The sequence below is a fragment of the Eptesicus fuscus genome, chromosome 4 (genome assembly GCF_027574615.1).
Source record: "Eptesicus fuscus isolate TK198812 chromosome 4, DD_ASM_mEF_20220401, whole genome shotgun sequence".
In the NCBI taxonomy this organism is placed as follows: domain Eukaryota; kingdom Metazoa; phylum Chordata; class Mammalia; order Chiroptera; family Vespertilionidae; genus Eptesicus; species Eptesicus fuscus.
Genome location: NC_072476.1, coordinates 71264842 through 71289056, shown reverse-complemented (window position 1 = coordinate 71289056; position 24215 = coordinate 71264842). Strand labels below are relative to the sequence as shown.

Genomic DNA, 24215 nt, shown 5'->3' with positions numbered 1-24215 from the left:
CATATAGCCTGTAAACAAAGAATGGTTTCTGCATTTTTAAATGATTGAAAAAAAGAAAAATAACGTTTTTTGTGACACTAAAGTCATATGAAATTCCAATGTCAATGTCTATAAATAAAGTTTTATTGGAACACAGCTATTTTCAATCACTTATACATTGTCTATGACTGCCCTGGTATCAGAATGGCAGAGCTCAGTAGTTAGCACCTGCAAAGCTAAAAGTATTATCTTGCCTTTTACAACATTTGCTGACCCTCTGGTATAGGATGTATTCAATTTACACTGGTGTTGAGATGAGGAGGAAATTACTTTATAATAATATCCTACTTTTTCTCCTCCCCAAATATAATCTGTAAGCTTTACTGTCAATACTTTTAAGAAATCTGAAATGATGCATACATACTTTTATTTACCACTCCCATGGAAAAAAAAAAGAAAAAAAACAGTTCCAGAAACTGGATACAAATACGTTATACCACTCTTATATATGTGTTTTACTATTATTTCCAATTTTTTTTTTTCTGACTTTCGTTTTAAGGGTCCTAATAAAAACAAAACTGAGTCTGGTTTTCAAAGTGCTTAGCAGGAAGATTCCTGTAATTGGTTACAACAAATTTCATTAGAACCAAAACATTTTACATAAGGACATGTGCTGTGTTATTTGATAGATGTGATAATCACTTGACCTTCACAGTTCTATTGCTTTCTCACTGACAGTATCAATGACATAATATGAAAAAATAAAAAATAAAACATTTGGTGTACTCTTCCATTGTAACCAAGTTCAGAATCTTCGCGTTATTGTTGACATCCTCATTGCCCTGCAACAACTAGTTGACAAGTTTGATGTCTCTTGTATTCATTTCCTTCTTTTCTGTCCATCTACCACCAGCCTAAGCTGCTGGTTCAGGTCATCATTGACATTTAAAACACTAATTTTTTTTTCTTTCAAATTGCAGAAGTAGTGCATGTTTATTGAAAGTTATTTCAAACTGTATGGGAATATAAGCAAAATCCCCCTTAGGTTTAACCATAATTATCAATTTGTGTCCCTCCAAATCTTTTGCTCCCTTCTGCTTGCTCATTCAAATTGGTCTCCCTGCCTTTAGATCCCTTACACACCAACCCGTACCATAGACTCCTGTAAAAAGAAGTCTTTTAAAATGTACCTCCCTTATATGCTTAGTGAGGTGTGGTGGAAAGTGCTTGGCTTTGAAGCCAGACAGACCTGAGCTGAAACTCCAGCTCTGTAACTCATAACCCCTATGACACTAAAAAAAATAAATAACTCTAGGGACTTCAATGTTCATAATGTGAAATGGGGAAATTACCATCTTACTTCAGGGTTGTTGTAAATCTAGGCTAAACATAAAAAGAAAATTTGGAAGAAAGTAGTGCCTGATGAACATGACAGGCACGAGTGAGGGAGTAAAATAAGATTTCAGAATTAAAATAAAGGCGTGTGTGGCTACAATTCAGTACAGGAAAGTTAGGAAAACTAAGCAGGTCAAGAGGCTGTGACACATTGCACAAATTATTAATGTATACATGGAAGTCTCCCAGGATGATGGTGGAGTGGAGAGATTATGTGTAAGATACTGAATATGGTAAGTGATGAAGATATCCCAAGATGAGAATGACAAGAAAGGGAAAAGGTATAGTAACATGGGATGGGCCTCATAAAAACAAGGGAAATGAGGAGAAAAAGGGAATGGCCTAACCCTAGCTGGTTTGGCTCAGTGGATAGAGCGTCGACTGTGGACTAAAGGGTCCCAGGTTCGATTCTGATCAAGGGCACATGCCTGGGTTGTGGGCTCGATCCCCAGCAGGCGGCATGCAGGAGGCAGCCAATCAATGATTTTCTCTCATCGTTGATATTTATGTCTCTCCCTCCCTCTCCCTTCCTCTCTGAAATCAATAAAAATATATATTTTTTTAAATTTTAAGGGAATGGCCTAGATGCAACAGCTGGGAGTGTCATATAAACACTCCTGCTGGAAATAATGATTTTGTCAAAACAGAATTATAGAGCATTCTGAGTCAGGAGGTCATGCTGAGAATACTTCCTATAGGACAGCAAGTTCCAAATGGAAAAGCTAGGCTATGTAACAGTACTTTATAAAAGTATGTGAGGGAGGGAAATTGTTAGCTGTTTGACATATTTTACTCATGGGACCACTGCATCTAAAAACTGGCCATGCTGCTTGTATTTAAAGGACTGTAGTGAGGAGACAGGGGGATATGGATCTCATCTGGATGAAGTCCTGGAGGAAGAAAAAAGTATGTCTTAGATGATGCGCTAATTGGAAAGGCAGCATTATTACAGCTACTTTAATTTCAAGTAACAGGACTCTTTAGGGATGCTTTCCTTGAATCCGATAGAGGGGAAGAGGATCCTTTTACATCATAGATGCCAATCAGAGGTGCCATAGCTGCTGAGGAATTCCTGCCATAGAACAAAGATGGGGAAATGGGTCCTTCGAGACCAGAAACACACACGCACATGTACACACACACACACACACACACACACACACACACTTGTGTTTATTTCTGCCTGATTTGTCCTGTATATTTTAAATGTGTCAGGGAGAAGGTAGGCATGGGGAGAAGAATGTGATTTACTACACAGGAACCTTAGAGTCTTTGGAGTCCATGTCTGTGGTAGCAAAGCCTTCTGATGACCCAGCTTTCTTTTCATTAAAGTCTTGAATTTTTCTGGATCAAGTGCTGGAATTAGGTCCTAGGTGCTCATGCTTCAGCACTGGCCCATGTATTCTGTGACTGTACATTTTTTTCTTGACATATGGAGTATTTTTCTTCAGAAGTATGGAAAGCTATACTTCCTTCTTGTCAGGCAGTTAGAGTTGGCAGTGGTAAGAAAGAAAACACTAAATTTTAAGTTAGAAGGCATTCAAGTTATTTGATAAGAAGAAAACTAATTTATCTTAGCTTGAATTTGTAAAATAAAGGGTAACACTACCTAATTCGTAGGATTGTCTTATAAGGATTCAGAGAAATACTGCATATGAAAGTGTTTTGTTGATGAAAATACTCTTCTTCCATTATTATTAAAGATTACATTTATTAGTATAAGGGTAAAAATAGTGGCAGAATTAAGATGGGATTTAATATTTTTAAGCATCATTTCTGCCAAGCAATAAGCTATGACTTTTTTCAATATACACAAAATGTTCCTCGTGATAAAGAAAAATAAAGGTCAGTAATGCAAGTAAGTGGAGAGATTTTTTTTCTCTCCTTCAGAGATCTGAATAGGAAGTGGGAAGAACCAGCATTTCTTTCTTTCCAAAGATTAATGATAACTGAGGAAATTTTTGTGAATATGATCTTAATTATGAATCAGTATCCTTAGTCAACAGAATAACTTTCAAAAGCAAACTAATAAAAGGAAATTAGTATCATCATTAAAATATCAGTTATTTAATAAGCTAGAAACCTGAAAGTGGATTTCAAATGATAATTTCATAAGTATACATCATAAAGCAAAGGAATCTCAGGAAAAGTCTGCACGTCATAACATCTCAATGCTTTGAGATATTTTATATTTCTTTACTTTATCAGAATTACAGTATTAATAAAACCTCCACCATCTACATATATATCTTTAGTACAAAGCTTATAGAATTCCATTTTTATACTAACAAAAATAAATTAACTCAGTATTTGAACATATTGAAAAGGGAAATGAAAAATATCACTAAAGAAAAAGTAATGAATACAATCGAAAGCAGCTGGATGTCAAGAGACCTGGTTATGGTTTCAACTCAGCCATAAACGCTTAGTGAGACCTCAGCTAAACTACAGGCTCACCGAGCTTCTGTTTTTCTCTTCTGTAAAATGGGGCTAGTTATACATATCCTGTCTGGTTCACTGAGTTCTGAAATTGATTTTTAAGCCGTTCAATAAAAGGCATTATTGGCATTATTAGTAAATTGAATTTTCAGTCAATGTTAAAACACCAATGTCATATACAATAAGGTCAGGAAGTTAAAAGTACATATCAAAAAGCTGAATCACCAATGGAGAAGGGCTTAAAAAAACAATAGTGCTGTATTTATTGCTAGTACCATCCAGAGGCCTTTAAAAAGCAATCCCTTCCCCCATGTCCTTTTTCTCTGTGTTAGTTGTGGGTGAACAGGACTGTTCTCTAAAAGGTTTCTAAATGAGGTTGATGTTAAAAAATATAGTATCACCATTTAACAGCCTTTTAAAGAGCGGTCCCTAGTATGGTCTTTGTTAACAACAGAAGGAGGAAGGGACTATTTTTTTCAAAGGCTTTTAGAGGATGTTGTTAAAAGAATATATAGTGACATCATTTAAAAGCCTTTTAAATAATAGTTCTCCTTCCCTCCCAATTGTAATGTCCTTGGCTTTCATTTATTTTGTACTATAAGCCGAAAATGGACATGCCAACATATTATTGGCCATGGCAGGCATTTGTTGGATGGAGAATGATGTATTGCTTTTTAAAAGGTCGGTGTCCAGAAATAAATCCAACTCTTCAAGAACATGGTACCATTTCTATACAGGATACTGCCCACCCACCTTGTCATTTGTTTGTCTACTCTAAGAGCGTACTGAAGATAATCACCCAAATAAGAAAGGAGTCAGAGCTAAGTCATTCCAAGATTACCTGTGGCATGAATATAGTCCTACCATCCTCTTTTACTTGAGTTAACTCTCCATCCAACTCACGGCAAAGTCTAACTTTCAGCTCCTCACTTGCTATCTTTATTAAACGTTTCTGCCACTATTCCTCTAATTTTAGACTTTACCCTGCGATGAGGCAGCAGTGGGCTCTTAGGTTCCTCCCATATTAAGCTAAGGGAAGAAAAAATTAAGTCAACCATTTGGTTTAAAGCCCTAAGTCTGACAGCCAGTGCGCTTTGAGGTAGGTTAGCGTATTTTTCACATAACATACCAAATAAAAAGGAACTACCCCTAGGGATCTAATCATAGGATCATAAACAATTTTCCATTTCTTCTTGTGTGCGATCTTTTCAGAAAGGGTCATTTCAAGAACAGGAATTCCTAGATCTATAACACATTAATGAAATAATAAGCCTTTAAAAAATCTAAAAGCACAGCCCTCCAATTTTAATTCTAAATTTTAGTGCATCCCTTACTTTATCAATTTTGCACATAGATCTCCCTGGTTAGTTCCTGATTTACTTAAATCATAAGTAAGTAATGATTTAGTTAAATATCGAATACCATCCATCATACAATGCTCAGCTCAAGCCCCAATTTGTTCATTCAACTCTTTCTGACCATACTTCCAGCTCATAATGGTATTACTCACATTCTATTTTGACATTTTTATAGTTTAATTTTCATATTATTATTTCATTTTATGGATTTCATATTATTATTTAACCTTATTCTTCTGCACCATGTAAATAAAGTGCTAAGCCTAGACAATTTCCTTGTACATTTTTGCATAATTAAAAATGTAAATAAGTTTTGAATTCTCTCCTGCCTTAATAGTACAAGTTAGTTATTTGTGCTTATATTTATATTTCAGAGTAGTATATACTTAAAATGTTTTAAAATATTTTAAAGCCTCTGCATAAAATTCATGTCATTTGAGGTTTGTTTCCATTACCTACTGAGAAAATCAATGAAAAATGCTACTATAATTCTGATTCTAATAAGTGTAAACTGATACAATTTTGAAATAAAAATTCTGATTTTAAAAAGGCATAAAAATAGCTTGAGGAAAATATAAATATATGAAATTTAACTAATATGATTGATCTGAAAACTTCAGCTGGCAAAATCCCTATAGCAGGGCTCCACTTGAATTGTAGGTATAGTGAGTGCCATGGTGCCATCAAGGTCAAGATCAAAGAGTACCCCGTTATATGTGGCGCAGCATCAGAATGATCTCCAGAAAAGCCATGACCCTACCTTTCCTCTCCTCTGCAATTTGATAGATGAGGCATGAGTATGAGTCCTCTTCCTCTCCCCACAGGGTCTATGGGTGAGGTGGTATACAAAATCATGTCCTCCCAAAAGTATCCATGTCCCACCCCACAGAACCTATGTATATGTAATAATGCACGACAAGGGGGAATTAACCAACTAAATGTGAGACGGGAAAATTTTCCTGGATTATCTGGGTGAGCCATGTAATTATATGAATCTTATAACAGAAAGAGTGAGGCAGGAGTCATTGTCAGAGTGACGCAGTATGAAAACAACTCAATTGGTCACTGCTGGCTTTGACGATGGAAGGAGTCCTGAGCCAAAGAGTGTGGCCAGCCTTGAAGAGCTGGAAAAGGCAAAATAAAGGATTCTCCCCTTGAGCTTCCAGAAGGGAACACAGCCTGCTGACACCTTGATTTTAGCTCAGTGAGTCCCATTTTGGGCTTCTGACATCTTGAACTGCAAAATAATAAATTCACATTGTTATAAGCCACCATGTTTGTGGTAATGTGTTACATCAGCAATAACAAACTAATAAAGGTATTTGATGCCTAGTTGAAAACTACTGTTCTGAATGTTTGTGTTGTAAAATCTACCTATGGGTCTATGGTACAAATGTTTATTTGTATACATTTTTCAATGGCTAGTCTGTGATCTGAAAAACATCAAAAATTCTGCTTTACCTATAGTATTTCTTCATTGGACTTAAGCTTGAACACTAATGAATTTGAGTGGCTCTCAAACCTGGACAGTTATTTGTCAGAATCATTTAGAGAACTAGTTTTTAAAAATGCCCCTCCACCAATAACCTTTCTATATTTTAAATGAGCATATTGAGTTGATCTTTATCCATTCAGTTAACAGGTACTGAAAACCAATTTAAAAAAGACCACGATGAATTGTCTTCCAAAGGCTCCAACCTAATGCACTGCATGCTATCTAAGTCAACCTCTTATCCCTCTTTAGTTAATATGTATTATTAGTCTTTTTTATCAAATATGCATAAATAGGAACATTTTGTATGAGTTCTGTACAAACAAAAGGGGATTTCTGTAAGCAGTAGTAGTTACAGACACTTGGGTGATGAGGCACAAAAAAGACAAGTTTCAATGGGGATAAAACAAGGAAACAAGAAAACTAAGGGTTTGGGAGGAACAGAACAAGTAGGTATTAAAAGGGTAATAATTCTGAAGGAACTCTTAAAAACGTTAGCTTTTTCTAGAGCCATTTTTCTCTGAGAAAAGCACAATAAAAAAAGTTAAGACTTTTATAAAGGTCATACTGAGTCTCTGAATCCAGATTCTTAAGCATTTTGCAATTACTTGTGTAAAGTTAATGTTGTAAGTGCTGGGATAAATACCGCAGGTGTACCAGTGGGCGCTTATGCAACCAGGTCTATGTGAGAAAAGTTGAACCATCAGAAATATAAGCAAATGATGCTCAGAAAAAATTCAATCTGTGTTTGTCTGACAGAAATACATGTAGAATGGCAAAACAGTTCTTGGTAGAAATTCCACATCTACAAATCATATTACAGAAGGCATTCAGTATCATAATCCAAGATAAAGAATTCATCTCTGAAATTTTGTTAGTGTTAGTCATTTCCTCTGCCAAGAACCCAAATACTTTATACAAACCTTCAGTACCCCTCTACACATTCTCTCCTGCACTCTTGTGTTCATGGTTTCTGTTTCCATAACAGAAAGAGGTGCCTCAATCCATGCAACTATGGATTACTTTTTTTTAAATTTGCTTTAGAATGTAGAAGACACTCCGTTCATGTTTATTAATAGAAATATTAGTGTGTGTTTTAAACCTGTCACTATAATCTCCAAAGCTTTTACTAGAAGCAGGAAAACTAGCTCCAGCCACTGATATCAAGTCTGCAAAGAATGTACAGGACATTAACCTGTATTCACTATTCTACCCAAACTATTTTTGGAAGTCTCAGAGAACTGAGAAATTACATATATGCATGCTGGGTAATTTTTATGTTTGATCTGACACTTGCTCAGATCATTTCACTGCTTCTTGATATATAATGGCTCCTTTTGGTTGATAGCTTTTAAATAAGCATTGAGCCACATATCTATAAAAATATAACTTAAAAGGCACACTGGTGAGTTTCAGAATACACACAATCTGGTCAGGTATTAAAAAAAGATATGTTATGATTCCCTGTGTCCATTTATCCGAAGACTGGAGAATTGATAACCTTCTCCAGATGTGTATCATTCTTTTAAAAATTAGTTAAAATATATTGTTTCCTAAGGAAGAAACAGTTCAAATAAGTCAGACACTAACTTCTGAGCATTTCTTTTAACTATTTTACTTACTCCCTGGGTGTTTAAAATTAACAAGGCATTCGAACTTGTTGGGCAGTACATCTATCCATTTTAGCAAATGAAGCTATGTCAAATTTCAAATTATTTTTTCAAAGATTTTAAGAAAATTTCCAATTCTATCAAGTATGATGGAATTGGAAATTGCCAGTGGCTGGCAAGTATTCACAATCTACCTATGGTTATGCTCTGTGACTAAATAGTTTGATGTAATTCCCAAAAGTAAAACATGCCTGTATATGAACATTTTCTGGTTCAAAACATGTACCTGTCACAAAGCTATGTCTAAATTTCAAATTCATATTTAGAATCACTACTTTAGCAGCACTGTCACTGAACAAGACCCATGTGACGCTTCAAACTGCGTATTATCACCCATTGACAAACGCGACATATTATGAAGAGCCAGCCCCCTTCACACTGACATCCTCTATACCGAGTAAATAACAATTCATTTCCTAACCTTGACTTTAGAGTCCAGCCTTTCTACCCTTCTTTTTTTTCTTCTTTCCAAACAAGTGACAAAGAACAAGGAAGCTGATTGAAGGGGTCCATTATGTATCAACTTAAAGAAAGGCAAAGTGATTGATGAAACTAGCAGTCACCTTCACTGCTAGCTACTGCACCTGTATCCTTTTTGTCAAATGACCTGAAAATCCTGCTGACAGTTTAACATTCACTGCAAGGATACAAAGTATGGGACTACAGTTTTCAATATTTCTATTTGCAATGAAATGTTCAGGGATATAATCTGAAAACAAAAATTAAACTTTATAATTTTCTAAGCTTTATATTTTCCTCCTACATAGTCTCTGATTGCATCAACTTGCTTTACAAAAATATTGTCAGGTGTGTGTATATAAGATAGGGAGATGGTGTGGCAGGGTAGGCAAAATGAATGCTTCTTTTAAACTTTATCATTTTGTCTGTTTTGTTGGCAAAGACAATATTGTTAACATAGCAGGATTCCTCCTGCCAAATTATTTGCTAAGTTATAAATACATTGCTAGAAAAAGAAATTATGACTTCTCCCTTTTTATCTATATCTTAAAAAGGAATTATCAATTAAAATAAAAAGTTAAAATGTAGCACTCTAACAACAGTAATGTTTTACCTAACCAATCGAAAGTTGTTTCTCAACTTTCAATAGGTGACACAGGCTTAGTGAATTCACTGGATAACCAAGTAACTAAGAATTTCTTCTGTGGATGGATAAAAGTTTACCTACTTCAAAGAACTCATGATATTTCCTTACAGCAGTGAATTCACTCACAAGCTTACTGTGTCAGAAATAAAAACTTCACTAGGCAACAGTGACACACTTGGGAGCAAGCAAAACCTCAAAAGAAGCCCAGTTCTCGGTGTGGACATAGCACCATTTCTTCTGGGCATTTATTACCTGTTAAAAACCAATCTTTTGGTGAGTGGCAGTTCAGGGTTTTTGAGAGCAAGCTGCAATATTTCTTCAGGTCTGCAGAGTCATAATTAAAGCTGAACTGAGCGGAATTGGAGAGGGAAGGTCAGCGAGGTGCCGTATGAGAGATGAGGCTGGGCTGATGGGCACCAAATGAACAAATTATGATGGGCCCCACTCAATGTGATGAGGTCAAATGCTTGTTTCTACCCACTGACAGTTCAATTTCCCTGAAATGTCTCTCGGTTCTCTATGAGCTAATTATGAATGAAAAGTTATCAACTGCCCACGCCAAAGGGGGCTTAAATACTATTTTGTGGAGTTCTTAATGTCAAAATATTGTTCAAAACAGCAAGCTGTCCCACTCCAAATATAATGTGTGGGTTAATCTACATACCAGGGAAACACTATCCATTTTCCCCAGGCTTCCCACAATGTATACATAAAGCAAATTCTCCTGCACTTGTCAGCTTAACCAAAAAGAAAAAAGGAAAAAAATCATTTTATCAAGTAAATCTGTATTAAACTTACAATTTATTTCCATGGTAATAGTAGTATAGTGCTTATAGTTTTTATATATCACAGGCTACATAATTTTCAAATAGCACCATATGTTTTTCCAGGAGTGATGTTACTGGATTATTTAGCTTCTAGGCATCAATACTCACATTTGCCCCAGCATACAGATTCATTATACTAAATCAGCTCAAGAGTGATTGACAAAATGTAAACTCCTTTTATGAAACCTCAGTTTCTTAGGGACAATTTTCCACCACCTGCAGTTATGATGGACAATTATTTTGTTTACATTTATAAGGCTAAATTGGATACAACTTCTCTTGGAATCCTATAACAGAGATAAATATTTAATAGAATTTAGGATTCAACTAATTAAAAATGTATATGGCTTCAATCACAATAATACAAAAACAGATGAAAATGATAACATTTCCTGGGACCCAACTATGTGCCAACTATGTGCTAAGGATGTTTAACACAATATGTTTGGTAGTTTTCTAGCAATATACAACATATTTAAAAGCTTGGCTCAATGTCCTGAGGTTAAAGAAAAATAAAGCAATACGAACTACATAAAATAAAATAGAGCACTGAGCTTAAATTGTAACAAAAAAATTATAAAATATGGCCTGGCCGATGTGGCTCAGTGGTTGAGCATCGACCTATGAACCGGGAGGTCATGGTTCCAATTCCTGGCCAGGGTACATGCCCGGGTTGCAGGCTCAATCCCCAGTGGGGGATGTGTAGGAGTCAGCTGATCAGTGATTCCCATCCTTGATGTTTCTCTCTCTCCCTCTCCCTTCCTCTCTGAAATCAATAAAAAATATATATATATTTAAAAATTATAAAATATGTAAATGTACTATACTTGAAAATGACATGTTAACTTTCTTATTGCCACTAGATGAAAAAGAGTTATATCCTCTATAAGAAAAGTAGATTTAAAGTATAAACATAAGTACTTGATAAAGGTGGGGCAGAGAGAGAAAAAGATCAATGATTACTTAGGCAAAGGTAATTGGACATAAAAAGTGAGAATTTTTTTTGACATTTGAAAGCATCATATGGATATATATACATATATATACATATGTATGTATGTATGTATGTATGTATATGTATATTTTTGGCAACTTCCTAATAATGAAAAAGTTTTTAATGTTAACCATCATTTCTACATTTGAGAAAATATGCTAAATTATACAACATCAATTTAAAGATTTCTTAAGAAGTATTATCTTATATATTCATGTTTAGAGATCACAATTTAATTTGTTCATTAAAGAATCCTTTTTAGAAGTTGTTTTTTTCTAATTCTTATTATAATTGTATTGTTCTAATCTTGTATTATAAAGGCAGCTTCTTGCCTATCATTTATACTTTCCTCGTTAATCCTGACTCAGGGAATTAACCTTTAATTATATCCGTTAAAATTGAAATGAGCCTCTTGTCTGGCCGGGGCTGCCCCCTTTCAGTGCATGATTCTGATGAAAATTTTTAGGGTTAATGAATATGTCCCATGTCATGTCTGATAGCTGCTAAAGATGTGAGGAGGTAAATGTTACCTTAGAAAGATGTGCTTTAAATTTTTAGGAGACCTGCTCTATTGACAGAAAAATAAAATAAAAATATCTTTAGTTTCTCAGTTTACCATGCCGTATTTTCAGCCGAATTAAGAGAGCATTTAAGAAATACAAAGAATGGTTATTAAGATACATTTAATCAAACAACTTAAAGAAATAACTTATTCTCCATTTTCCTATCTTAAAGAATTAATAAAAGGAACATGTAAGGAGCACTACAACGTTTTAGATATGTGCTTGATTGGAATTCTCTCAGTGATATAATAAACTAACATATTAACAATATAGCCCTTTAAACCGACACCAGTAGGGATGATCTCTAATGATAAAGCTGGAAAATAGGAAAAGATTAATTTCATTCATTTAGCATACTTTTGATGAGCACCCATTATGTATCAAGCACTGGGAACAGAAAGGCCAATAAAAAGGACCTGTCTTATCCTACAGAGACTCAGAGTCCAAGTCTTATTACTTCTTTCATACTTCTAATGAATACTTCTCATATGCTCATGATGTTTGCTAAAGTATCTCCACTTAATATCCCATAAACGTCTAGAAATTTAGAATTGGAAAGGTTCTTAGAAACAATCTTCAGTCTTCTAATTTCACAGATGACAATCTGAACTGAACTCAAATTTTGGTGTACCAGCTTAAATTTATAAGATAACTTTGTCAGGTCACATATTCTATAAACCATGGATGTCAAAGCCTCACTGAGAATATGAAATAAACAAGTTTCTGAAATAATGTACTTCAAGTATCTTATTATGAAAACTTTCAAATGTACACAAAAACAGAAAGACTAATACAATGAACAAGTGGTACTCATCACTAAGTTTCAAAAAGTATCATTTGTCCAATTTTGTTTAATCCAACCTTTTACTCCACTTCTGAATTATTTAAAAGTAAATTGTAGCTATAATCTACTTTTATCAGTAAATACTTTGGTTTGTGTTTCTAATTAAGACTTTTAAAGAAAACTTTCTATTATCACACCTGAAAGAAAAAAATTCCCTTTAAGTTCATGTAAAATACAGTCAGTGTTCACATTTCCCTGACTATATTATAATACATGTCTTTTCAGAGCTGGTTTGCTTGAATCAGGATTCAAACAAGATGCACATATTACATTTGGTTGTATCTCTCTTTAATCTAAATTATGCATTTTAAAGCAGAACTTACTAAAATTTTGTTTGTTATTTTAGCATAAGTGTAAAGGAGATCTTCAGTGTTAATTTAACATAGGGGGAAGATATTTATATTTCAGTAATGTGGAACAACTGCAAATTTAAAGAAATAACCCTTATTACTAGGGCTATAAAAGCCATCTGTAATTATATTCCTGAATGATTTGAATAACAGTGTGTCTGATATATTCTAAGATAAGTGGCTTTTACTTTCCTTTGCTATTAGGGTCATATACTGTACTTATCTATTTTTACTCCATGCTCTCCTCTCTCTAGTAATAAATTAGTTTATCAGTGTTAGTTGGGCATGTGCCTGCCCTACAGTTAAATTCATTTTCTTTTCCTTTGAAGAGTAAGTGTAAGTATCACAATAATATTTTCCATATTTAGGTCAGGTTTCTGATGGCAAAGATTTAATACTATTAAAATAATACTTAATTTCCATACTATGCCCTGCCATAAGTTCAGAAAATTTTTGGCAAGCTTTATAAAAAGAAGAACAAAGGTAACAAAAGTTAACTTGATGTGGGATTAAGTAAAAACACATGACTAGCCAATGCATAATAATCTACTATATCTTAAAGCTTAAAAAACATTATTTTTCACTGCAACTATAACAATGTATCATACACAATTTGAAATATAACAGTTGACAGTAACACAAAGTTCAATCAACTTTGCATATGCAAAATAAAATTGCCATAAAAGATTAAATCTTTTCTAAACAAGTGATATTTTTAAAACCTCTTATTATTTCCTATTATAGTACATTTAATTATAATAAACAAAAGTTAAAAACCATATTCTTGGAAAAGAAGTCGGTAGATATTCCATGAACTAAGCTCTGAAAACAGTGAACCCACTGCAAGCAAAAGAAACTACTACCACAAAGGAGAAAGAAAAGAATGCCCAAAGCTTTCTTTATCATCTCTTCTTTAATACTTCAATTTCTTACAAATTTATATACATATTTTCTTTGTTTTGGTGAGTGACTTTTTTTTTGCAGTAAAAATTACTAGCTCATTACTAACTATAATTAGCATATCATAAAGTGGATTCTTCCTGGTAGAGAATTTTATTATAATGTCAACAAAGCATTATGAATATTATCCACCAGTCAGGACTTAGATTGTTAGATTGGCATATATTTGCTTAAGCCAAATAAAAAATATTTTGCAATAAAACCCCTGCAACTAATAATAAATTACAGTCTCTTTTTAAAAAGTAGCTCCTTTTCATAATCTAGGGAAGGAAGCAAATATAGTGCTGTTACTAACTCTGAGACTCTGAAGTAGTGTGGAAATAGAGTCGAAGCAATAGTATGGCACACATTAAAGTTTAATTTAAAAATTAAAGCTACTCATACCCAGAAGAGAATTAAATAGAGAAATAAGATGGGACATGGCTAGGCAATGGAAGAACAAAATACTGTCAAATTTTAATTAAAAAATGTTTTCAATTTAAGCAGACGCAGGCCAGTGATTTTTCATTATTTTTACCACAGTTCCATGACTACTGACATTCTCATCAGAACAAATAAAGGATTTTTCCCAAATTTGAAATGACAAAATTATTTTTAATTTTGACTTATAATTTCTTCCTCCTCTATACTCAGGATTTTAACTAGACTTGTCTCTTAGCCTAAGGCTTGAATATATCTTACATTTGCAAAGTACAGTGTAAAAGTACAAAAATTTTTTAAAAGGTAGTTGTTTTACACCTTATTAGAAAACAAACTTTATCACAGATATATTATCTTTTGTTTTGGAAATGAGATCATATATTCAAGAAACATCTGGTATACGACCTAGCAAATGCTTATATTCAAAGACTCCCTTCAAAGCAATCTGTCTTGAAGACAAACTAGAAGAAAGCTGGCACTCTGGCAGCACAGGACAAGCAGCCTGGAAAATCATACTAAAATGCCCTAGCCCAGTACAAATGAGAGAGAGAGATTGACTTAAGACAAAAATCCACTTCAGGGAATCAGAAATCAGCTTCAATTACAACTGTCATCATTATGATACACAATTATTCTAATAATTCCAAATACTGAAAGCATGTCCAATAGATATTCTTTATCTTCCAATTAATTTCGGATTAACTCAAACGGGGTCAGGACCTCATCCCTAATCATGGACAGTTGTAATTTCAATTAATTGCAATCTCTGTCAATAACAAAAGCTCTAAGCCTAGTTGCTAGCCATTTTTTAAAATTTATTTTAGGTTTATTTTTAATCCCCACCCGAGGATATGTTTATTGATTTTAGAGAGAGGGAGAGAGAAACATTGATGTGAGAGGGAAACAACCTCCCGTACATACCCCGGCCAGGGATCGGTCCCACAACCTAGGTATGTGCCCTGACTGGGCTTCTCTAGTTGGGCTTCTCTTTTTGCAACTCTGGTTTTTCTTTCATGGGATGTTCTTGTAATTAATTCCTCAATATATTACCTCTGTATTCTATAATGATCACTTTTTTAAAGGAACCTTCCTGCACCTTTTGTATAAGGGACGATGCTCCAACCAACTGAGCCACCCGGCCGGGGCACTAGCCATTTTTCTATATTCCTCAGATAAGGAACCTGACAGAACTAAAGATGCTAAAATTTGGTTTGTGTATAAAAAATGCCTTTTCTTTGCCTCACTCTGCCTGCTCAAATTCAAGTTTATTACTTATGGGTTTCCCTCTTCTTACCCTTCAGCTTGTAAATCCTTGCGGGGGTGGGGAGCCTTAAATTACAGGCTTCTTGGTCATACTGATAAACTAAATGCTACCTTTTTGCTGGTCATGGGAAATTCCAGGTTGGTTACCCTTAACAACCTGCAGAGACCTTAGTTTAATGCTGTTGCTGCTGCTGACTCTACCCTGCCATCGCGAGCCTTTGCTCCTTTCACTGGTGATGAAGTGACGCTCCGCAGTGCCAATTCAAGGAAAGCAGACAGTGGACAGCATGGACTGTGAAAATTATCCTTCTGTTTCTTATAAGTGAGGAAAAGCAGTTCATATTTCTAAATTTTACACTCTCCTAAATGTCAAAAGTTAAGCTATAATAGAATAGAGGGAAATAGATGGGACTGTGGAGATTAGCCAATATAAAGTAATAGTATTTTTGTATACAGTCAGAGAAATAACAACAAATAAGTACAACTTACAGCCATAGAAATTACCAAATGGGAAAAACTATGTCACAAATCAAAGTACTTATTATACTTACTGTAATTACATGCCTTTGAAGCATTTCTTTTTTTATGTCCCCACTTAACTATACACTCCTGAGGGCAGGGACCTAGCCCATCTTGTTCACCACTGTATGCCTGGCACCTGTCTCATATTCTGGCCTGAACAAATACTTGTTGAATGAATAAAACACTTAACTGGCATATGTGTAGTAAGGATTTTGGTTTCACTTAAAGAGAGGTCTGGACTTCGCTTTAGCGCTTGAGAGGAACCTCTAAACTCTTGGAATTTCCCCAATGATAGCAGTGTCTTTGTAATTCATGGTGGACCCCTGGGGACCATACCTCCCTGGTAGTTTATGCCCATGCAGTGATTCATGGTGGGTCTCTAGATAGCTTATGCTAAGCTATTAACTCAGGATGGGAATGGCTACTTCAGAAACACCAATCATATGATTAAAGGACTGGGGCTTTGATCACTGATAAGCAGCCTGACCAGGAAGGGAGGGCTGGAGATTGAGTTCAACCATGTTGCAGTAATTCAATCTTGTCTACGCAATAAAGATTCTGGAAGCTTAGTAAGCTTCCCTGGTTGGCAATACTTCAATGCCAGGAGGGTAACGCAGAAGCTTTGAATTTAGAACTCATCCTGAATCGTCTCTATGTATCTCTTCCTTTGGCTGGTTCTAGTTTGTATCCTATTGTTATAATAAAACTGTAATCCCAAGTATTTTGCTTTCCTGAGTTCTCTGAGTTGTTCTAGTGAATTTTTAAATTTGAGGATAGTTTTAGGAAACCCCTAAACTTCCAGGTGGCCTTAATAGTCTTGGCCTGACTTAACCAGTCTGGAGGACTGTGCCCTTCACATGGAATTTGGCTAACTCCAAGCAGCATATGGTATCTAATAGAGCTCCTCTTTTTGCAACTCTGGTTTTTCTTTCATGGGATGTTCTTGAAATTAATTCCTCAATATATTACCTCTATATTCTATAATGATCACTTTTCTTAATGAACCTTCCTGCACACTTCCTTTACAAATTTGTAGTAATAATGTAGTAACAAAAAATAAAGAAAATACTTAGTGTTTAATATTGCAGATGAAATCATCTGAGGCACCAAGAAGTAAATCGAGTTGCCCAAGGTTGCTCATTTTGTAATGTGCCAGAGCTGTGATTTGAATGCAATCAGCAGTGCTTTTAACTGCTAAATCATATACTGTTTTGAGTGTTTGCAGTTGGTATATGACTGGCGGAAGGGACAGTAAAGGATGCAAGTAGCTTTAAGGGGTGAAGGCCAGGGATGATAGATGCCCTGCAATGAACAGGACACAATAAAGATTATATATCACGTTTCTTACAACTTTCAAATGTCATGTTGGACGTTCATGAGGTGATAATTTGTTTAAAATTACCAATCTCAGAACACCTTACATGTTAGTACAAAGGAGTATTTTTGCAAGGTTTTAATATACTCCATTTTCCAGGAATGCAACTATCAGAAAAAACGGTTCAATGTTTTGGAAATGTATGTTATTAATGGCAACATTACAACCCATAGCATTTGAGTTGCTAATATAACACAGCAGTCTGCATTTATAGCTGCCACATTCATGGTAGTTCTACTAGTACATATGAATGCCAGCATCATTTAACTACTTCATTACATTTCCAGTGCAGTCATGATCAAGAGGTTAACTATTACTTTATTATAAATTACTTTTATTTCTTCTTTCTATTCAATTAGGGCAACAAGTTGATTTTGAAATTATGGATGTACTCTCATCTATGAAGTTCATTTCAGGATCCAAAAGGCTCCTATATTTGTTGAGGACCCACACCATTATATGAGAGCTATAATTTTTAAGGGTTTTTCTTTGAGTTTTCCTCTGATGATTTTAGTTCACGTCTTTCTAAATTTGTACACACAATGAGAAAACTCACAATTTGTTGCTTCATGTTCTTTTTAAAGTACTGTTCTGAGGGCTGGAGGTGAGATTAGGAGCCATTCTGTGTCAGACTATTCAATTTATTTCTACATAAATAAACCTTTTCAAAGTTCTACTTTTTCTTTGTTTAAAGATCTACCCCTTTCCTTATTTATGGTGCTGGTGGATTTCTGGTTGCCATTCTTATTACTGCCGTTTGATCATTCTGTTAACTTGTGGAGATGAGTGTTATGATCCTGCTTCACTAGCCGCACCACCGGGAGTCCGTTTGTGCGCACTCTTTGGATAGAGTGCTTTTCTTTTCCTTTGAAGAGACCATTCCAGTACATATTTTCCTTCATTTAAAAGGGTGAATCCTTTGATTATTTTGTGATGAATTAAAATTTACTATAACTTTTCTAATCACAACTGCATTCTTCTTATAGCTAATAAAGTGTAAGAGTCTACTCAGGGTCCATTATCACATCACTTGTGAAAATATTAGTTAATATTAACTGAGCAATGACAATGTGCCAGTCACTGTTCTAACAACTTTACATTTATTATCTCATTAATCTCACAACAATCCTGTGAGTTAGAAGTTATCTTCATATGAAACTGAGGTACAGAAAAGTTACCTACCAATTTGCCCCAAATAACCTAACTAGTAAATGGCCAAGTAGGGATTTGCACCCTGGTTATCTGATATCAGCCCAAGAGGTTTATCCACTACTTTACTAGCTCCCAAGTTTTCAGGGGCCTCCTTTCCCCTCAAGGACTAACTGCTTCACCCTAGGTTTTTTTTATTACCACTTTCTCTTTACAGCCTACCACAAATACTCAATAAATATTTATTACTTAAATAAGTGAAAGACTTATCTGCTTATTTTCACTGCTTTCCCCCCATCTCTTTTAATCTACATTTTCCTTTTAGGGGGGAAAAAAAAAAGGCAAACTAAAATCCCAAATACGGTTCTTGCTCATTTCAGAGTGGTTAGAAGATAACTGCACTCTATAGCTTAAAAACAACATTATAAGCTTAATAGTTTTCACCTATACTTTCTAAGTGAGCTGACCAAAGTTAAACAGAAATGCATGTAGTTCTTCTGAGTATTTCATGACCTTGCAATCACACTTGCGTCGAAGGGGGAATTTATAGCAATAATCTGCAAGAATTGGGCACTCCTCTCTCCCACTCCAGCAGAGCAACTCTATGTTCCAGGGCAGCTCAGGTCACCAATTACGCACCCCTGCCAGCCCTGAAACCAGTGATGCACCAGATCTGTTCAAGCTACCTGTGCCCCCATCAGAACTCACTGTTCTATCTCCTAGTTTGTCAGATTTCTGACACAAATTAACAGAAGGTCAAGTAGATTATATACCCGAGGCAGCACGCTTGATTTAGGGTGAAAGGTTAGTGATCTAATATGCTAACACAGAAAAAGTTCTTGTTCTTTCTCTCCCTAGACTGACTCAGTTGGTAACTCAGTTGGTTAGAGCATCATCCCAATATGCTATGGTTGTGGGTTCAATCTCTAGTCAAGGCATATACAAAAATCAATGAATGAATGAATGAATGAATGGGACAACAAATCGATGTTTCTCTCTCTCCCTAAAATCAACTAAAAAAATAAAAATAAAAAGTGATTACAGTTTCAGATTCTATGACAGGCTGATGGAGGAGGCATTATTTTGAGATAGGCAAGCCTCTGGCCTCTCTTCCAATCACACCCCATAAATAACACTAAAGAATTTAGACACCAAAGCATGTAAGTAAATGCATAATGATACAACAGAGAGAAACACAATATTGAATTGTCAAATGAAAACAGTCCCATAATTTTAAAAGCCTAAGGAAAAAAAAAAACAGCATGGTAGAAATAGAATGATTATGAGAATAAAAGTCTGTTAATGTAGACAATAATTCTTTATGGTAGAAATTTATGTATATAAACTAACTCAAAGTGGCAAAGAACCCTTATATATTACAGATGGAGAACAGTGCCAGAGAAAAATGTACACATAATTAAATGTGGATAACTTGCAGAAGTAAATTGAGATGACAATGGTTTGAGTAGAGCAAATTAAAAAATATTTACAGAATGAAAAAGGTAAAATAAAAAATGCATGTGTTAGAGGAGGAATTGTTCAAGACTAAGAATCTACTTCAATTCTTTGCATTTTAATAAAAACGATGCAATGGCATCATTTAAAAACCGAGTTAATGTATTTTGAAAATTACTTACGTTGATGATTGATGAAGAAGTTGACAAATTTAAACCTTCAAGATCAGCTATCAAGCTTGAAGAAAGAGCTGGTGTGGGACGTGCAATTGGAACAGATACCGGATTAACTGGAAGAAAAGGCCCAAATTAGCAAATGTGCATGAAAATTTAATTCATATTATTAAAAGCAACATTTTTATTTTGTTAGTAACTCTAATTAAATTACATTGATTAATAAATTTATGGCAATGCTATTTAACATCTTGATGTAGTCAAGTTATTAACAAGTCATGGCAATTATTAGTCTTAGCTTTCAAAACATAATGGCAAATCCTATAACAAAATAAGGATATAAATATCTTGAGTAATAGTTTTTGAAAAATTTTACCACATAACATTATCACTAACATTTATCATCCAGCAACTTCACTAAAAGAAAAAAAAATAAATTAAAAATTAAAAAAAGAAACATTTTTTTCAGACTAATATAAAGAATAACAATAGCTTTCAAGAGAGTTCTCCAGTTGAGTTAGAAGTCTTAAAAGGGTGTTTAAATACTTTCTCTATTTTATTCTCCACTGTAATAATTACAGGGCACAGACTACCTAATTCCCTTCTAATCATACTTTGTCAGCAAAAGCTATGTGCTAGCTAGGGAGCACTTTCAGAGCCAGACGGTCACCATGAAGTCCACAGCAAAAACCGCAAACGCCACTTCAAAGCCGCAAGATCCAGCTTCCCCACTCTCCAAGGAGCTGCGGCAGAAGTACAGCGTCCGCTCCATGCCCATTCGCAAAGACCACGAGGTCCAGGTGGTTCAAGGACACTACAAAGGTCAGCAAATCGGCAAGGTAGTGCAGGTGTACAGGAAGAATTATGCCATCTACATCGAGTGGGTGCAGCGTGAGAAGGCTAACGGCACAACTGTCCACGTGGGCTTTCACCCCAGCAAGGTGGTTATCACTGGCTAAAACTGGACAAAGATCAGAAAAAAAATTCTTGAACACAAAGCCAAACCTCAACAAGTTGGAAAGGAGAAAAGCATATATAAGGAAGAACTTACTGAGAAAATGCAGGAATAAATATAACCTGTGGTGCAACCACAGCTTAGCTGTAGGCTTTTAGCCTGGTGTGTATTCCTTTGAAACTTTTCAAGGTGTCTCTGGAATATTTCTTCCCTTCCTGGTTTGTTATTGATATATGGCTCTGTAAATCTATTGTTGCTATTTTGATTAATTTTATAAATAAAAATTGGAACCGTTTCTTTAAAAAAAAAAAAAGCTATGTGCTAGATTAAAAAAATGTTTATTCTAGGACTCCTATGTACTAGAGATCAGATACCTGAAAGTTTGAAATTTTTAAAAAAATGCAAATCTGATCATGTTACTTCCATCCTTAAGACTTGAAAAGTTCACAATTGCCTGAAAAAGTCCAAATTTTTAATTAAGTGCACAAGGTGCTCTATGATCTAGCTCAGCATTATCCAAAAGGACTTTCTGTGATGATGGAAATGTTTTGTAGCTGAGCTGTCCAATGTGATGGCCAGAGGCAAATACACCTAAGGCACTCTTGAAATGTTGCTATAATGACTAAAGAACTGCATTTTTTTTTTAATCAATTTAAATTTTAGTAGCTATGTATGGCCAGTGGCCACTATATTGGAAAGCTCTGGTCTAGCTTACCTCCAAATTTATCAGCTGCTACTGAATAATATTTCCCAAGATCTTATTTCATGTCTTTGAGCCTTTTATTTTTTATTCCCTTTGCCTAGAAGGTTCTTCTCTGCCTTGCTCACTTTGCAACTTCTACCCATTAAGATACCACTTAGAGGGAAAGTACAACCTGACTCACCTAAACACAGCTTATGTGTGCCTTCCTTGTTACACAAAAATGCGTAGACATACTTCTACAACCATATTTCTCTCGTAATACAAATTTGTCTTTATATGTTTTTATTTCTACTAGTCTGTATAAGCACTAGTAGAAATAAGTACTAAGTAACTGCTCAACTGTTTGCTGAGTGAAATAAATGAAAACGTGAAAAAAGTTTTAGCTTCCTTCAAATTCTCACTCCAAAATAATACTATAAAGTAACATTTACTTAATTTGACATCATTTTTCAAAGCATCACTTTCTCATTTTAGTCTCACAATATCCCATAAATTAGAACAAATACTAATTCATAAAGTCAGTAAATATTTCTTGAATGAGAGCAAGGGAGAGACAACATTCAAATTATGGTTCAAGATACGGTCCCTGTCTTCAAATAACTGAACACTTAATTAATAAAAAAAAAAGATACACATGCTTGATGTAAAAAAAAAAAAAAAGTAACAGTACAGTCCATAAGTGATATTGCCAAAAGAAGAAAAATTTCAAAGGAAATCTATATATATAAAAGCCTAAGCAACTGTTACGACCAGACGACCGGACTACCAGATCACCAGTCAGTAGCTATGATGTGCACTGACCACCAGGGGGCAGACGCTCGATACAGGAGCTGCCCCCTGGTGGTCAGTGCACTCCCACAGCCAACCTCCCACAGTCCCTCTCCCCAGCCGGTCAGCCCGATTGTCCCCAATCGTCGGCCAGGCTGAGGGACCCCACCCATGCACGAATTCGTGCACCAGGCCTCTAGTCTTAAATAAAATCTCAACATATACAATAGAAAAAGCAGAGTGGAGACTGCGTGAAGGAGAAATGGAGCCCTTGCTTTCTCATTTGCACTCCTTTGCTGTGCCTGAGGCACTGCTACAAATCCCCAGGCTTCCTTAGACGTATGTTGAAAACCACTGTACAGTTAAGCAAGTGCCATGGGGAGTTGGAAAAAACAAAGGATCAATGGAGATATGGTGGTAAGAGAAGGCTTCATGAATAGGAGGGAATGAAGTCTAGTTTTTCAGTAAGGTAGGATCTGAATAAGAAGAAAGAAAGAAATTGGTTAATTACTGAGTAAGAAAATGTAAACAAAGGCTGAGAGGTAGAAAATTGGAAAGCTAAGAGGGTTGGATTTATCTTGTACACTAAAGGGAACAGTTAAAAATCTACCAAAAAGAGGATATCAAGTGATAGTATAAGGGACAGACTGAAGAAGGAACATTTAGGTTGGCAGTGAGGAAGAATTTACAATAGTTTTGGCAAGATGTGAAAAGGACTGAAGTAAGATAATGGCAGTGAAAAGACAGAAAAGACATTTATACTAAAGAAATTGTAAACTGAGGCTTGCCAATATCATAAAACAAGTGAATGTAGAACCACAGTAGAACTAAAAATGGGTTCTTCTAACTTGGACCAAAATATGTTGCCTTTCCAAGCAGCAGGTAACTTTTCTGGTGGATACTAAATGCATGTTTGTCCATCCATCCATCCATCCATCCATCCATCTAAAATATTACATGCCCATGTTTAATAATAAAAAGTGAGTTAAAAAAATAAAAGCCTCTCATTTCAACTACGGCTCAGCTAAAGACTTAGGAAAAAGGTATCAAAGACTAGAGAGGAAAATTCATACCACAGACAAGTTTGACTCTTTAAAAAAAAAAGGTTTTTAATATCATTTTAGAAGGTAGAGGCTCTGGTATTAAGGAAATGATTACACATCTGTTTACAGGTCTGGCAAGATGAAAGCTGACACTGAAACTTTATCCTAAATTGGATTCTGAGGCCAGCTGACGATGCTGAAGTATTTAATTAATGTGTAAAAAACAAAACGACTCTATGCAGGTTATTTTTAATAACATGGCATAGAATTAAAATGAGATACCATTTCCACCTATCATATTGGCAAAGGCAATTTTTAAATAACACAAATTTCAGCATAGGTAAGGGTATAAAGAATCTGGCGCTCTCATACTAATACTGTGTAAGGTGGTATAAGCTTTGTGGAAGGCAATT

The 24215-nt window shown here is 35.1% G+C and overlaps 1 protein-coding gene across 4 annotated transcripts in view; it reads right to left on the bottom strand.

The window, feature by feature from the left end:
- Positions 1–24215, bottom strand: part of AP3B1 (adaptor related protein complex 3 subunit beta 1) — a 186939-nt gene that overhangs the window by 41942 nt on the left and 120782 nt on the right. For 3 of the 4 annotated variants that reach the window (XM_054715136.1, XM_008161965.3, XM_054715135.1), the window contains exon 22: positions 20343–20449. In XM_054715136.1, coding sequence (XP_054571111.1) covers positions 20343–20449 — 107 coding nt within the window. Of the gene's footprint in view, positions 1–6245; positions 6409–20342; positions 20450–24215 lie in introns of those variants that run through there. The other variant, XM_028139688.2, reaches the window with a different exon arrangement.